Source organism: Psammomys obesus, unplaced genomic scaffold (assembly GCF_907164565.1).
Source record: "Psammomys obesus unplaced genomic scaffold, mPsaObe1.curated_primary_1811, whole genome shotgun sequence".
Lineage (NCBI taxonomy): Eukaryota > Metazoa > Chordata > Mammalia > Rodentia > Muridae > Psammomys > Psammomys obesus.
Window position 1 is genome coordinate 14,222,441 of NW_026585691.1, and position 17,390 is coordinate 14,239,830.

Genomic DNA, 17,390 nt, shown 5'->3' on the forward strand with positions numbered 1-17,390 from the left:
AAGGGATTGGGTGGAGGATGGGAAGCAGAAAAGCACGTGTACCTGCAGCATGGTGGCAAGGGATTGGGTGGAGGGTGATAGTTGACCTAATCCTCCTGGAAGGACATTGGGGAATTGTGATTGTTTGCACAGTGAAGGACCCTGGGTCAGCCTCCTTGCACATTTTGTACAGAAGTAGCTTTCAGTCAACAATACCACACCCAAGGTAAAATTCCAAGTGAAACAATATTTTTCTCACCTGAATGAGACATTTTCTTATATTAAGCACAACTACCATGACCACCAAGGTGTTGTAATGAACTTTTGAAAAGCTTTATGCCCCTGCCATAGAGGTAGAAAACAGTGATTTCACTGGCCTGGGATAGCATGTTTGGTAACTCTGGGTAACAAAATAGCATTTAAATAAAAGGGGCTTCTGGGATAGCAGAGTAGATAAGGTACTGTGTTACAGTGCGGGTGGCCACATTAGGGAGGCATCAGTGTATGAGGCCTACGAAGTTCCCTTGAAGAAGTGAATGATACAGGAGCCCATGAAGTTGGTATTATCTTCCTATTAGTTAAAAAGACAAAATAGGAACACCAGAAAAGTGAGACATGTGGGTCCCAGGTTCCAAAAGGATTGTCTGTACTCTTCACTGTTCCCCTCAGGTTGGTGCCCAAGTAGGCAGGAGCAGCGGGTGCTGTGTACACATGAATGAGGAAAAGAGGAATAGAGCAAGAGATGGAGTACACTCCATCTCAGAACCATAGAGGCGAACTTAAGCATAGCATTTTTCATTATCAGATGGCCAGTGAGATGCCAGCAGTCAGTGTTCATTGCATATATAGGAAATTCCTTGGTCCAGGGGACAAAGGCTGACAAGTTGAGAATGTGACTGTAGCTTTCCCAGCCAGCCACACTGGCACACAGAACAGGCAAAGACTGGGCCTGTCCTTCATTGGCTTCTCAGGCCGACCTTGCTTTACAGTTTAGCAGCCTCTGCTGAACCAGACTCCTAACTGTGAGTTAGGCATGTCCCAAGTGCTGTCTACAGCTGGCTGGCATGACTGATGGCCAGCCTGCTAATACTGGGAACAGCTTTGGAATGGGACTGTGACACTGCCTTTTGGAGCTGTGATTTACAGTGTCTGTGTTCAGTTACTGACATTTTGGATTGGCACTGAACTGTGTGTGTTGGGAGAAAGGGGACTTTGGTTGCCATCATCATGGCTCTGAGGCGTAGATGGCCCTCTGTGAGGACATCAGGTGCTTTAAAGTTACCTGTTTGGGCCTCTGTTACTTGTTGTATGCGTTGGTTCCTAGGAACTAAAACCCCGAGTTTCTCCTGTTTCTCACAGGATTTAGGACAAGGTAAATATATGGTACAGGGGATATGTTTCCTCGCCTCTCTGGTGCCTCAGGCGCTGAGTGGGGAGCCACCCGAAGAGAACACCGTGAATGTTCTTCTAGTAATAGCATGTTTCTGTGCTGAAGCCTCTTTGTACTGCAAGTGCACAGTTCTCACACTCCTGAGATGGCAACCTCAGCTCCCCTCCAGCTCTGCCTACTGTAGGGCAGTTGACGGAAAACGGCCTCTTCACATACATGTGGCTAGAACTCTGGCAGGGGAATATAGTTTGTTTTGGGAAAGAGCTCAGGAGTTTGTCCTTAAAATCTCGATGCTAAAGTTCTAAAGCACAGTTGTTTTGAGGTAAATAACTACTTATATATATAATACTGAGAGGTTTTGGTGGCTAAAACAAATATCACATCCGTAACCTGATATGCGTCTTCTGTTTGAGCAAGAAGCCTAGTTTGGTTCGTAAACAAGGTGGGGTTTCATGCATATCAGAAAATTTTAAATGACATGCCGAAAGTAATTGGATGATTAAAAAATAAAATAGCAAACAAATTCGGGGGTCTAGAAAATAGATGAAAAGCCTGAAAGAGAGGGGTGACAAGGTGGCTTAATGGGTAGAGGTTGCTTCTCCACAACCCTGACAGCGTAAGTGCGACTCCTGGAACCCACATGATGGGATGAGAAAACCAGCTCCTACAAGTTAGGTCTACACAGGCACCATGACATGCCCCAAATCATAGATTATTGAGGGAGATCTACATTCATGGCTTCTTCTGTGCTGCTGTCAGAGTGTCCAGGTCAGAATTCTGGTCTCTCTTGGTTTTTGTCCTTTCTACAGTAATAGAAATGTTCTAGTCTGTACTATTCAGTTGAGACCAGATAACTGAAATTTTACTTTTATTAATTAAAGTCTAAATAGCCATATAGAGAATGTACTCGGTTTTCCTTTTGTGAGAGTTGCAATCCTATTTTCTTCTCTCTTTTAAAGTCTTGATTTTTACGTGGGACTCTTCTCACTAAACTAGTAGTGAAGAACTTCCTCTATGGGCCAAAGTGACCCAGACAGGTAAGTCCACCTGTAAGAGAAGTTCACTTACACATTGTTAAAGTTGATGCTGATAGTTAATGTGTTCTAAGGTAAACAGCAGCCAGCTCCGGAAGCTGCAGCCCTGATCAAGCATGCCATACGCCAACCAAAGACCAGATCAGGATGAAACTAAGACCATTCTGATTTCTACATATCTAAACTTCCCGTAGGTGTCTTGTGGAGATTGATATCTTGATGGATTTTGTTAAAAAATGAAAGAACAGCAAAATTGTATTAGGTGGACCATGCCTTAGATCTAGAAAACAGTTTTCCCACACAGCAGTAACCATTTTGGGGAAGAACTCAGTCATCTGCTCTCACTACAGCCTTGACTAACAGTCAGAATGGCTGTGGAATTATCCAGGGGAGCTGGTGTAAGGAGAAAACTCGGGAATGCTGGTGTTTCTAGCAATAGTCAACTGACTGCATAGGCCAGAAGAGAGCCAGCTGTGGAAGGCTGGCCCCGAAACCTGATTCTGCACGGTGGGTGGAGACCCGTCTAAACTATTAGGAACTTTGCCTTCCCTCCCTCCTACACCGACCTTCCCTAGGTGGTAAAGAGCCTATACACTTCGGGAGCTGGAGGAGATAGAGTACTTTGTGGCTCCTTACACATCAGGTTCAGGTTCCTGTCGGATGGGCTAAATGCCTATGAGTGTGGAGATTCTTACTTGTCATTCATACAGAAGCTGACAAAGGAGCTTCTTCAAAGTATACTGTTTCTCTGGAAAACTTGCCTGTAGTCCTAGAGAAGTGGATTACTTCCTGAACTCGCCTCAAGTGGAAGGCAACAAGGCGGTGCTTCATAAAATGTCCAGCACGCCTCCGCATCTAGTTTCCTCCCAAGGGCCTCAACATTATCAAACTAACAGGAGGTGGCATTTGTACTAAACGCCACTTACAGGCTTCGTATAATTCCTACGACTTTGAATATTATCACTGTTATTTTAACCTTGAATACTACAAATATTTGCTGTATGTCTGTTCTGTGTGTAGTATACTACAGAGTACTCTCAATTAAGATTCTTTATTTTTATTAGTATAATTTCACATGAACATAAATAAGATGCTCACCTTTGCTCAAACTTGCATTATGACTTAGGACCATGTCTGGCTATTCCTAGCAACACTAACACATACAGCAGGGTGCACACACAATAGTCTCTTTCGTCTCTCAGTCTTCAACAGCTCAGAGATACCGCAAACTAGATTTTTATTTTCCTGTTCCTGATTCAACTGTTGAAAGATATTGGTGACTTTTATTTAATGGGATAAAAATTACTCTAAGCAATAGAAATGTCAGGGATCTAAGTGTTAATGTATAGGAAAAGCAGTATACATTTAAAAGATAGCAGAGTAGACAGGATTTCTACTGGGCCTGTTCTCTATACGGAAGGGTAACTCACAGTGCTGGACAGCCTTGTTTCAAATTCTGCGCAGGGAGCTGTCTTCTGTGCACGATGGAGAATTGGTGTCTGGTGCCAGTGTGTGCTCAGTGTTTTGTTTCTCCCTTTCTACTTCTGGAATGGTGCATTGATGCAAGACTCTGCAGCCCGTTTACAGTGTGTTCAGCATGGCATGTGCATTCAGTCTGCTTATGGAATTCTGGCCTTACAGCCCGGGAAGGGTTAGAGAATTGCCATGCTCACTCCTCTATTATTAGTGTTAGTTACTAAGAAAACCTAACCTTCCAGAGGTGCCTGAAGCCATACACAGCATTGAACCCTACATATGATCTTTTTACACATACATAAGTATAATCAAGTTTAATTGCTGCTCACAGAGAGTAACAAATAATTATAATACAGTGAAATAAGAGTTATATGACTGATCTTTGTCCGAAGCAAAGACAGCTTTGGGGACTGTGGGTAACTGAAACCAGAGAAGGAAAAGCCGTACATAAGGTGACTTGTGTTGTTAGTTGGCCCAGGTGCTGCCCAGGTGACTAGCTGAATTTTCCCTGCCCTAACTTGTTCTTGGCGGGCAGGGTACCTGTGGGTCAGAAGTCTCCATTCTGGTGGCCTAGCTGAAATGGTTTCTGAGATGGTTGTCATACTGATGACCCCCCTGTCTCCCTGTACCTTTAACATCATGGTAATCCATCTTCAGCACCCCAATACCTGAGAGTTGCCATGGCAGGGACTGGAAATAACAAGTAGAAAGTGGCACTGGAATACCTTGTCTGTTCCTAGAAAAGGTGTGGATACTCATCCTTCTTTATTTAGCCCAACTCTACCACTTATTTCCATTTCTCTTTAATCTCCTGACCCCCAGGTGTTGAGAAGTTGATTTGTGGGTTTATTCAGTACTTCTGCTTTTATGTTTATTTGAATTTTGTCTTACTGATAATTTAACATTTCCATTCTTGGTCATCGTCCCTTCTCCAGTAGCACTAGGTCTGGTTGGTCCCACATTTCTGAGAGTTAAGAATGACCCAATTTAGTACAGTGACTGATAATACTTGTGTTAATTCTTAGAGTCAGTGTGGCATAGAAGACCTCCACACTGTTGTTATTTTCTCTTTAGCGTTGTTTCTCTCTGTGGCATTCAAGGAAGCAGTTAGGGAAGGAATGAGATCCAGCAGCATCATAGCTCATTGATTGTGGCTTCAGACGTCGTATATGGGAAAGCTTTTGCTTGCTGTGTCAGTTTTGTTATCACTCATTCCTTATATGACTGTGCCAAGTGCCATTTTAGCTAAGGTTCCGTGGTGTTTTGTGGTGGCAAGTGCTGCACTAGAGTAATGAAATGAGTAATTCTAAAGACTACTTTTTGAAAGGTGAGAGGACAGAAACCTTGTTTTGTTTTATATTTTCTTATTTAAAATTGAAAAGTGCTCGAGAACTTTTAATAAGATTACATTCAAATTTAGGCATTATAAAAAAGTTAGTTTTTCTTTCTCATGTAGTAAATATTCTGATATTTTCTATTCTGTTTGCTTCATGAGATCACAGGATCGTTATTTTCAATAAAAAGTCTGGAGTGTTGCCATCTTCAGGGTTGTTCACTTAGAGGATTTAAAACAGATTGGATTTGAGCTCTTTGATCTTTTGCCCTCCTTGATGCTTTTAAATTTGAGACTTGGATTTCTAAAATTTAGGATTTCAGAAAGACTAAGAAACTAACCAAAGTCATTTCAGTTTAGTCATTAGTATAATGACTACAGATATTCTTGCTTATTTTGGACACAGATAAATGATGCAGACCCAGTAAGCTAAGAGTTATCTGTTAGTTGTTTTCATTTTAGAAAGCTTATTATGTGCTTAAGCTATCCATAACTGGTGATGCCAGGCCAAAGAGTAAAAGAGGAAGATTTCTTCTGACTAGCAGAAGCAACGTAGGGAAGAGAACTTTCCTGGTCTGTCCATGGAAGTGGGAGCTGCTGGTGACAGAGTGATCTGTCCATGAAGTGGGAACTTTTGGTATAGGAAACATGAAGATGGGAAGCAGAGATCTCAAGACCGAGCCAGAAGTAGATATAACTTTCAAGGTATGCCCCCAGTGACCCACCTTTGCCAGACATAACTTTAATCTCAAAGACTCCATGATCTCTCAAAACAGCGTTATCAATAGGGACCAAGTATTGAAGCACCTAACACTGTGGGGAGCATTTCACATTTAAACTGTGAGAATAGGCTTTAAAAGGTTAGGATCTGTGAATGCAAAAGTCAGGGGCATCCTTGTGTTCATGAGCAGACAACTTAACATACTGTGAAGACAACAGAACTGATTCAGGTAGTGAGTTCCATGTACCCCTCAGTTAAGCTAAGGAGTCCTGGGTCTGTGTGTAGGTGCTATCTGGCAGTCTTTCATGTGGACAACCCTTCCACATTCTTCCGCCTTTGTTTTCACCACATTGAGTGGTTATACCATCTTACATTTCTGTTTCACATACCTAAATCAGTATGTCACCCATTCTTGATAGGAATCTAAATTTGTCAATGAAGTGACTAGTAATATTAATTGCAGTTGTTTTATTTGTTTGGTCAGTTGGTTAGTTTTCTTTTGTATTCTAAACTAGCATTCCATTTCCCGTGGTTATAATGTTCATTCCTCTGTACGTTTTGTTGAAAAACAAAAGAGCCTCTTAAGTTATTGCTTCTGCCTGTATGGTGGCCTATGCCTGTATTCTCTGCACTAGGAAGGCTGTGGCAGGAAGATAGTGAGTTTGAGGCCAGCTTGGCTACATAGTAAGTTCAAGGCCAGCCTGGGCAAAGACCCCATCTAAAAAACCAAATACTAGCAAATCAAATTTTTGAAGTGACTAGCTTAATGCGTACCAGTACAGACCTAAGTCCACCTAACTTAAAGTACAGGTACTGACAACCAACTGTATACTCTTAGAAGGGAGCAGACAGGCTGTGGAGTAGCTTCTAGATATATTTAAGGCTGAGGTTCTGAGTTTATATGAAACATCAAGAAAAGGAAGTAGATACACTCTCACCTACCTTTTCTTTCCTCTTCCCCCCTTTTCTTTAGTAAAAATAAACCAACCTAGATTATATTATCTGGACCTGGTTTGTGTTGTGTGCCATCAGCTTGCCACATGTTCTGTATTGCTGCTGTCTTTGAAGAGTCAGCTAAGCATGTGCTTGAATAATCCAGCTCCACAACTTCTCACTTAGATTGGATAGTAGGTACTTTATTTCATTCACAGATAGTTATTCATAATCTTAACTTTCCACACCAACTCTCATTGTTTAAAGCATGCTATTTCAGAGAAAACAAAAGCAAACTCAAGTTGTACTCTGTCCACAAAAGTCTCTCTTTAGTATTTGACCTGTGATTTTTTTGTTAATAATCTACCACATGTAATAAGTGCACCAGTTGTGTTCTGCATTATAAATGGTATTGCATTCAGATAAAGGAAGTTGTCTTAAATTGCTTGTGGCACACCAAAGCTAAATCGTTGAGCCCCTAAAATAATGTCTTTATATTGGTGCATTTATGCTTTTAATCCCTGATGGAGGATGGGGAATTACAGGACTGTAGATGAATCTGCCAGGAAGTATGATCTATCTTGACTCCAATATTTAGAGAACCTCTTCACCAAACATTTCATTTCATTGAGAAAATGAGCATTAGAATACACCCTCTTCACAAATGTGGCTCTCAGCATCTCATCTCTAAAGACATCTCCTTTAGCACTTGTCAGAATGGACAACTTGACTTTTCTGTGGGCTATGGAGTAGAACAGAGGAAAAGAGGGATTGAAGAATGAGTTCCTGTCCTCTCACAATGAACTACAGACTGTGCTCTCCAGGTTTTTATATTATACAAAGGAGTTGACATATGAGCAGACGATCTGCAGTTTCTGTGACTCCTTTCCAACCTTCACATTTTCTGTGCTCTGTTTCTGAAGGTCAAGTCTGGACAAACATTCATCTCTTTCCTTTATTACTTTTCACAGGTGGAATACATGTTGGTGTCCTTTGATCATGAAAATAGAAAAGTCCAGTTGTTCCTGAATGGAGAAGATGTTCTTGAAACTCTGCAGGAGAAGGGGGAAAGAATAAACCCCAAGTAAGCTGATACACTCAAGACTCAGCCTAGTACCTCTGCAGTCTTTGAAGTAACTAAGACAGGATCTTTTCTTAGATGTCTAGAAGCCAGGATGAGAAAGAGTAAGAGTGTAACGGGCTTGGTCCTAAGTTAGAGTCTCCATTTCTTGTTCATCTACTTGGTGGCTGAGTAGCCTTGAACAGGTTAGCTGTCCTCTTTATTCCTTAGTTCCTCATCTCTATAAAGTGTGAATAACAATAGTTAACCATATAGGCCTTTCAGAACACTCACCACAGTCAGTGACAATGTAGACACTTACTATTTTTTACATTTGTTTGTTTGTTTAATGTATATGAGTGCTCTTTCTGCATGTATACCTGCACGCCAGAAGAGAGCATCAGATCCCAGGATAGATGGTTGTGAGCCACCATGTGGTTGCTGGGAATTGAACTCAGGACCTCTGGAAGAGCAGACAGTGCTCTTAACCTCTGAGCGGTCTCTCCAGCCCCCACTTACTTGTTCTTAAAGACACATTTCTGAAAAATGGTTGCGATCCACAGCAGAGCTCCAGACAAAACTGGGGGCAGTTTTGTTTTAGCAACATGATGTTTAAATATTCCTTTCTTCTTTTGTTTTGTTTTGTTTTTTAAGATACGGTTTCTCTGAGTAGCCCTGGCTGACCCTGAGCTTGCTCTGTAGACTGAGCCAATCTCAAAGTTGGGAATCTGCCTGTCTTTGCCTCCCAAGTGCTGGGATTAAAGGTGTGCACCACCACACTTGACTTTTTTTTTTTTTCTTTTTTTTTTTCCTGGCTAAATATTTTTCTACCTGGGAGCAGAGAAGGGGCCAAGAACGTCTAGTCTCTCATTCATTTTCTATTTAGTTGTTTGGAAAGCTGCACTTGAGGACTGTGGCATTGAGCTGAAAGTTTGTAAGACGTCAGTTCCTTTGTGGTAAAGTGGGCTAGCTTTGTCCTGGACCAGAGTACCTGTGTGCATTTTCAGATACTTATAAATATTTTGAACTCAAATACTTAGCAACCTTAAGTAGTTGAAAAGCTGTGGAATTTTACAGCTTTTAATAGCCTTTTTTCAATTGTGTCTAATAGCTCTAAATTTTTTTAAGGCAACTTTATAATTTTTCTAAAAATTGAGTGGAACACAGCCAAAGAATAAGCTGAAACTAAAATGACTTCTCTATAGCCACCCAACCCTCTGGAGACCGGAGTATGGGAGCTACATGATTGAAGGGACACCTGGCCAGCCCTATGGAGGAACAATGTCGGAGTTCAACACAGTGGAGGACAACATGAGGAAACGCCGGAAGGAGGCTACCTCTGTATTGGGAGAAAACCAGGCGCTTTGCACGATAACTTCATTTCCCAGGTCAGTTCCTACACCAGTGTGTCGTAGCAGGAGTATCAGACTGGAGGTATGAAGAAAGTGAATAATGACCCAGCATTTCCCTCCATAGTTCTTACACTTAAAGGTAGTTCATTCTGTTGAACTGTGCAGCACTGTCGTCGTCAACGTTCACTTTAAGGAATTGCACGACTTCAGTTGGTGGGTGGCCTGCACACTGGTAAGAGCACACATGCGGGCTGGGTTGAAATGACCCTGTGACTAGTGACTGGTTGGCAGTGTGGGGAGGAGCCAAGCCTTCTGGGCTCCTCTCACTGGACTGTAGCAGTTGTGTTTGCACATACATTCTCAAAGGAGCATCTCCTCTCCTGTACTCAGTGAGGTCTCTTGAGCCGTGCGTAGATCCCAACCCCAGAGTCCTTTTGAACTTTGAGGAGGGAACCTACTCTCACAGTCTGGCAGATACCACAGTAAGCAAGACCATGGGGAGCAGTTCTGGAGCACCCTAGTGCTCTTGTTCCTGCTCAACTCTTGCCAGACACAAGCTGAGCCACATTGGCATTGTGCTGGAAATTTAGGGCTTTTCACCAAATCTAGTTGGGATAGTAACTCCCAGTAAGTAAGCATAGTAGAAGTGTGTTTGCAGATTAGAAGGGTACACAGATATCCAAATATCATGTCCCTAAGTAGACCAGAGTTCTACTCAGGAACCTCATTTATCTATGCTAGATGCTTGTCTCCTCCATCAAAAGAGCTATGGGGGAATCCATAGCCTTTAAACACTAAACCATTCATTCAGAATCATTGAAACAGTAATGCCAATTATCAGACACTTAGAGACTTTGAGTGCCTTTTCTGTATCAGACTCAGGCAGGCTTTGCTCTGCAGAACTGAGGAGACAGCAGAGGGTAATCAAATATCTGTTATATAAATATGTAATGATAAATTAGGGAGTGCCATAGGGTGTGGATATGGCTATGTGATGGATTTTGTGATGGAGGAAGGCCTCTCCAAGGGAAGATGACTGGAGTGGTGTCCAGAGCTCTAGAAGGAGTTTCGTAGGAGAGGGAGTAAGGATGCCTCTTCCTCTGGTTGCACAGGAGTTACAGTACACAGTACGGTGGGAAACCAGGAAGCTGGGTGCAGGTGACGGGGAGGCTGGGCAGGCTGTCTTGAACTCTGATTGTTATTCTGAAAGTGCTAGAGACCTTGGGAATGTAGGCTGGCTAGATAGTATCATCTGGGCTGCTGGCATGAGAGCAAATGTATAGCAAATGCCAGGGCATGCGAGGAGAGGGAAAGGGAACTCCCTACGCACTGTTTTGGTGACCTGGTTGTGAGGGTAGACAGTGACAATGGAAAAGTGGCAGAATTAGCTAAGCTGCTGGAGGAGGGCTATCAAGGAGAGTACTGTAGGTAACTCATGGGAAACCGGAGAATGGAGTAGCAGGCTGTGGGTGTTACATGACAACTTTAGCAAATTTGAAAATGCCATGTCTTATATTTTCCTTTCTCTCCATAACATTAAGAGTTACACACCTCAGTTTAGCAAACTAAAGTGGGCAGCACAGACCAGAACTGTTTCAAAAATTTTAAGAAATGTGCAGTGTTGAAAGGTAGTGAGTGTTCTTTCTGGGCCACAGGGTAAAAGTCTTCTATGCCTCAGTTGGTGGTTCTGTATGGAATAGTTGTTCTCTGGAGAAAGGTTTGTAGTAGTAAGTTCCGTTCAAAACTGCAGTCGTTCGTTCGTTCTTTCTTTCGCTCGTTCTTTTGCTCTTTCTTTTTCTTCCTTCCATCCCTTCCTTCCTTGTTTGTTTGTTTGGAACTCACTTTCTACACCAGGCTGCCCTCAGACCCAGAGATCTGCCTGCCTCTCTCTGGTTCTAGGAAGCTAGGATTCCTCCAGGTTCATGACTGTCATTCTCCTAAAGATTTTTTTTTAAGTTCATGGGCTCAGAAAAATGTACATGACTGCATGAATGCCCAGGCAGCCTTGGTGCTAGGAACTGCTTTCCAAATGAGAGCAGCAGTGTCAGCTTCAGCTGTTAACTTGGTGGTGGACAGCCTGCAGGAACTTGACTTTATGTGAAACAAGGTCTGGGCTAGCAGTTCCTACTGCTGATCTGAAGCCTTGTCAAGAGCCTGCTTTGTTTTGCTTTCACTAACTTAGAAGGGCTGCCTTACTCAAGTGAGATGGGAATCTGAGCTCTGTAAAGACCTGTATGGAACCTGTTCTTCTGTTTTGAAATCAGAACTCTTCTTAAGGTTAAATAAGACAATAAGTTTGGATCTTGGATCAGAGGACACCCTAGTGTAAATTGGGAACATTGGAGACACTGCTTAATCTTGAGAGATTTCTGAAGAGATTGCAGAAGAAAAAACCAGGAGAACTGGTCCAGATTCATAAGGAGGTTGGAACAATGCAGTCAACAGGGTTGAAAGGTACTTTGAGCATTTTAGCTAGCAATGAGGCACCTATATGTCATAACAGCATGTGGCTAAAGGATTTGTTCTGTCCTTACGGAAGCTGAGTAATGTTTCTAGATGTTGAGTGGAGACTGGTAAAGTCAAAATCAGCTGGAATAAATAAATGAGACCCCAATATAAGACAATGGAGAACAGAAAGGGGCCACAAAGGAGCCAGCATTTACAGAATGTACATTGGTTTGGAAACACTGCTAGACCCTTTAGAGTGGGGAGTAATGGGAATTAGATGTTTTTATTGGCTGCAAATTATAGTGAGACTATAGCCAGTCAGTTTTTTAGGCTGTTTCCCACCTATTTCTTTCTCATTTGGTTGTAGACTAGGCTGCCCTGGATTCACACTGCCGGAGCACAAACCCAACCCAGAGGAAGGAGGTGCATCTAAGTCCCTCTTCTTTCCAGACGAAGCCATAAACAAGCACCCCCGTTTTGGGTGAGTGAAGCTCAGCCTTTGGGCACAGTGTTTGTCTAGGAGTCTTGCAAGCAAGTACTGGATCCCGAGGATGGATCCCGAGGAAGCAGCAGACTCATCTGCTTGTGTTGCTTCTTTCCTCCAGGTTTGCTTGTCTGTTTCAGTCATCCTTAAACTCCTTGGCTCCTTTCCTCCACTTTAATTTGTAGATCATTTTCAGTCCTAATTCTGCAAACACTTATATTGTGACATTTTTTTTGCCTGTTCCTTTCCCCTAAGTTAGCCTGGGACCTGTCACCACCCTTGTTAATCTGTATGCTGTGACAAGGTCAGATGTATGTAGCACCTAGCACAGGCCTTCTTCTTGTATATTCTAGGTCTGTAGTTTGTACTTTAATTTAGATTTTAAGTTGCTTCAGGTCCTGCACCAGCTTGATCTTGGCTTTCTTCCTGTGGACTCACCTACCTTGAAATGAAGCTCCTGGGCCAGAGTGTTTGGGGGGGGGGTACTAGAAACTCTCAGAGCTTGTTCCTTTTACAGACCCCACATCTGTCACATTCAAAGTCTTTGTAAGGGTAGACAAAGACTGACTGACTTTATTCACTCCATTCATTCGTTTGTCCATTCATTCTTTCATTCATTTAGTTGAGGCAGGGTTTATCTATAAAGCCTTGGCTGTCTTGGAATTCACTATATAGATCAGGCTGCCCCTGCCTGACTCTCTAGTACTAGGGTTAAAGCTGTGTGCCACCACGCTCTGCTAGACAAAGATTTATAAGTACAGTTTCCAATTTGAAGCATTATTATGTATTTACAGAGAAAACTACTAAACAGTAAGGAAAGATGGACTGTGACAGTTATCACAAGCTAGACCCAGAAACCCTCACAGAACAGGCTAGCACAGGAGGTCCTCATGTCCTGACTGACTGAGAGGTCAAGTCAGGCATCAGAGCAGATGACAGTCACAACCCTGTGCAAATCATTTAACAATCAATACTAACATTAAAAAAAAAAAAAAAGTGAATCGGTTTTATTGTGTATTTAACCTTATCCATCTAAGGTATTATTGCAATTTATATTCATTTTCAAAAATCTGAGGAAACTTTTTCCTTTCTTTGTGCTGTTAAAGTCATGTGTCTGCTTTAGGAACAGCCACAAGTGCTCACTGGCCATAGAGTATGCATCAGGTGAGAAATGGGTTAGTGCTGAAGAACTGGGAAACTGAGGCAGGTGAAGGATTGCGACTAACAATAACCAAAACCTAAGTTCTTAACGTTGACCAAAATCATAGGAGTTTTCATGAGAAATGTTAGCATTAGCAGGACTATGAGGTGGTCAGGCTGCTCATGACCACCTGGGCTGGATTTGGGGTTAACGTTAAGTAAATGGCAAAGAATGGCCCCTATCCAGAGCCAAGCCTCTTTCAGAAAACCGTTAGCATGTCACATGTGCACAAGACTGACTTGGGGTTCTAGTTTGAGGTATGATTAACTTCCATTCCTTTTGATGTACTCAAACTCTGTAAAGTGGCAGTTCTTGGGTGACCTTTCCTTTGTTTGGTTGTCTAGTACCCTAACAAGAAACATCCGGCATAGGAGAGGAGAAAAGGTCGTCATCAATGTGCCAAGTAAGTCTGTGGGCTTGGGTTGGGACAGCGTATTGAACCGTTATCCTTGATTCTCAACTGTTTCTTCTTCTTTTAATTAATAATACAGTATTCAAGGACAAGAATACACCATCTCCATTTGTAGAAACATTTCCTGAAGATGAGGAGGCATCAAAGGCTTCTAAGCCAGACCATATTTACATGGATGCCATGGGATTTGGGATGGGCAATTGCTGTCTTCAGGTATTACTTCTGCTACATGAAAAGGCTAAATGTCCTCTTCTTTGTGCTTACTAACTTTATGCATGTTTCTTGTTGAAAAATCACCTTTTAATCTGATTCAAAAGATAGCATGCCTTCCTAAAAAATAAGATTGTTTAGTAAAGTCTTTTGTGGCTGTCTTTTGACTAAGAATTACAGTTCACCAGAAGGTGTGTGCTTGTTACTAAACTTAAAATGCATTTGGGAATGGGTATTTGGGAATGCCCTTTCCAGATGCCTGATTTTACTGCCATCTAGTGACAGCCTTGGAGGATGTTAGTCAGGACTCAGATCTCTTTATTTGGAATCTAATGATTTTATGGTGCAAGGGGAAAAGTTGTGTGGCATTTAAATTTTTATGTTTGTCCAAAGGTACCTCATGGTTTAAAAGGAATAAATACTTAACAGCCTTTGCCTTGCCCCTGGCTAAGTTACACAAGAGAGACAATAGTACTTCTTGGTTTACTAAATTAAAAATTTTGTTGTGACTAATCAAATAACTGATGGCCTCTGGCAGTGATTGCACCCAGGCTTACTCAGGGCTGGAATGGGGAATGCAGAACCCCCACTCCCGCCTAGGCCCGTGGTGGCTTGTTGGCTCTGCCCCCGCTCAGTTTTTCAGCCTCCTTCGCAGTTTTTTTGGCTCATTTTACTAAACTGAGCTGTAGCCTTGGCACAAAAGCCACAAAACTCAGCATTCTTTTCTCAAGGCTTTAGGCGTGCATGCATTTGTCACAAAAGCCTCCAGACGGTTATTTCTAAAACTACAGATACTCCAAATTGAAAATCAGAGTCAGACTTTCCCATGCGGTATGCTTTTATAATGTGATAAAGGATAAGGTATTTTGTTTCCTCGGCATATGTAGGTAGGATCAGATAAGTGGCCTCCAAAGAGAGGCCAGTATGTTCCCTTAGAAATGGTCACACTTCATTTAAAAAGAGGCTGACTTTTGACTGCGTTATCTGCTTTCCTATCTTAAATACAAACATTTCTAAAATGGACCATTAAACTCTAGCTCTTAGAATACATGGCTTCAGTATTCTGGGTGCTCTGGGAACCCCACCTTCCTTGGTTTAATATTGAACCAGGGTCTGCTGGGGAGGCTCGGTCGCTGTAACACCATTCCAAAGGAACAGTCTCTCCTTAGATATTTTGTTTATGCAAATAAGTGAGTCCTGTGGGTAGAGATAGACATTTTCATGTGTGAATACACAGTTCTCTATTCTATTTAAGGTATGAGTTTAGAACTTCCTCCCCCAACATATCCAGTTAGAATATTCCCCTTTAAAAAGTTGTAGTCACAGATAATGAAATGTGTGATAAATGAGATGAATTCACAGATAGCTGCAAAAGTCCCTGCCTGGAACTTCTGCCTGGAACAGAAGAAACTGTTTATTATAGAAAAGTACAAAATGAAATGGAAAGTAATTTTTTTAGTTACTGGACAAAATGCAGCGTTTAACCACCTTCAAATTTGTGAGCTTGCCAAATGCTAGTGGCACTCGCCTATGATCCAGCACTACAGAAGGATTGTGAGTTCCGGGTGGCCTGGGTTCTATAAGGAGACCATCCTAAAGAAAAATCAATTGTCACTCTTCAGGCTTTCTGAGAATCACTGAATAAACAGAAAAAGTCATGGCCTGCTATGTGTTTTTCCTCCCTACTAAAGAGAAGTATGTGGCTGCGAAACTGAATTCTACACAAATTTCAGATTCCGTTTCTGACATTGGTGTTTTTATAGTTCCCCCTTTACTTCCTGTCACTGTCATAGTGGTATTTCCTCCTAGGTGATCTTTTAGGAGGGCAACAAAAGCTACAGCTTCTTGTGTTTATACCTTTGTTAAGATATCAGAGTGCCTTGGTTTTGCTTTACCCACTAAAGGTACCAACTGTGGCACTGTTCTGTTTGACTCCATGTACATAGTGTTTCAATCTAGAGGTAGGAAATAACTGCTGTTGTCATAAACAGAACTTTCAAATTTCAGTCCCTACTTTTCCTAGATTTTTCTAAAGCTGGCCTTTCCAGGATATACCTACAAATCCTTTGTTGTGTGTCTCAAACTGCCCAAGAAAACATAGTCAAACACCATCCAGAAAACATGTTCATTACAGTATCTTTGCAACACCAAAGATGGTAACACACAGTAACATACCTAAAAGTCACAGAAAGAACCGAGATCGACTAAAAAATTGTGTCCAGCAGACTGTTCATCCCAACATCTGGAAACACTGGGATCTTTTACATCTCAGAGGCTTTTAAAATATTTCATCATATCTTTTCTCCATTCCCTTCTTTATCATCCTCTTTCTTTCATGACCTCTGTCACTTTAGTAAGTAGGTAGCAGGCACTGCCATGCATTTTTGGATAGAAAATGTCAGGACAGAGTCCTACAGCTCACTCCAAGGTGGTAGAACCATATCCAGCAAGCAGTGCTCTGCATATCCAGTCTCCCTATACACGTTGGATCCTTAGTATACAGAAAGTGTTTGCATGCGTGCATGCTCAGACCACAGGCAACCTCAGGTATTATTCTTAAAGCATTGTCCGCAAGGGTCACTCATTGGCCTAGGCCACTGAGCCCTGGCAGTCTGCCTGCCTTTACCTCCCCAGCTCTGAGACTATAAACAAGTGGTTCCATACTCAACTTTTGGTGGGCTTCAAGGGTCAAACTCAGGTTCCAGTGCTAACAAGGCAAACTCATTATCCTTCTGACCTATATATATGCCTAACCTCACAAATTGGTTTCTAAGTCTCAGGTCATTGAAGAAGCTGCCTTGCCTTGCTTATCAATGGCCTTATTTCCAGATCTCCTCAATTTTTATCAACCTTTGAAACCATTTTTCCTTAATGGCTACAGGATAGCTTTCCATTTTCTTCATCTGTAGTGGCTAGTGAATTGTCATTACTTTTAATTGATATGTGCTACTCTAGCCTTAGTATAGAAACTCTAGGAAGGAAGATAATGACACCAAGTTGTTTAAGAAATTGTTTCAGCATCCAGTTGCCACATATAATTGAGCAGCTGTGCCCCCCCCCCCATGAAGCATGTTCAGTGTTAAAAGAGTCAATGGAGATAGACAGTTAAACCATTACACCTAGGATTCTTACAGTAATACGGAGATTCTTAGCAGTGCTCTCATCAGCCACTGTTATTTCAAGGTTTAAGCACATCAATTATTTCCTGCGTCAGGACCAAACTTAAAACTGTCTTTATTGAATATCCATAATTGAGGAAGTTAAAATTGTTGACAATGTGTGGTTATAACAGTTGTGTTGTTACACAAAATGCATTTCTTGGCCATCACTGCCACCCTTCCCTGTGTAGGAACACAA

The 17,390-nt window shown here is 42.0% G+C and overlaps 1 protein-coding gene across 1 annotated transcript in view; it reads left to right on the forward strand.

The window, feature by feature from the left end:
- Positions 1-17,390, forward strand: part of Gclc (glutamate-cysteine ligase catalytic subunit) — a 42,374-nt gene that overhangs the window by 13,178 nt on the left and 11,806 nt on the right. The window contains exons 2-6 of the mRNA XM_055598718.1: positions 7,838-7,950; positions 9,132-9,314; positions 12,094-12,207; positions 13,756-13,814; positions 13,903-14,036. Of these exons, the coding sequence (XP_055454693.1) occupies positions 7,838-7,950; positions 9,132-9,314; positions 12,094-12,207; positions 13,756-13,814; positions 13,903-14,036 (603 nt within the window). The remainder of the gene's footprint in view (positions 1-7,837; positions 7,951-9,131; positions 9,315-12,093; positions 12,208-13,755; positions 13,815-13,902; positions 14,037-17,390) is intronic.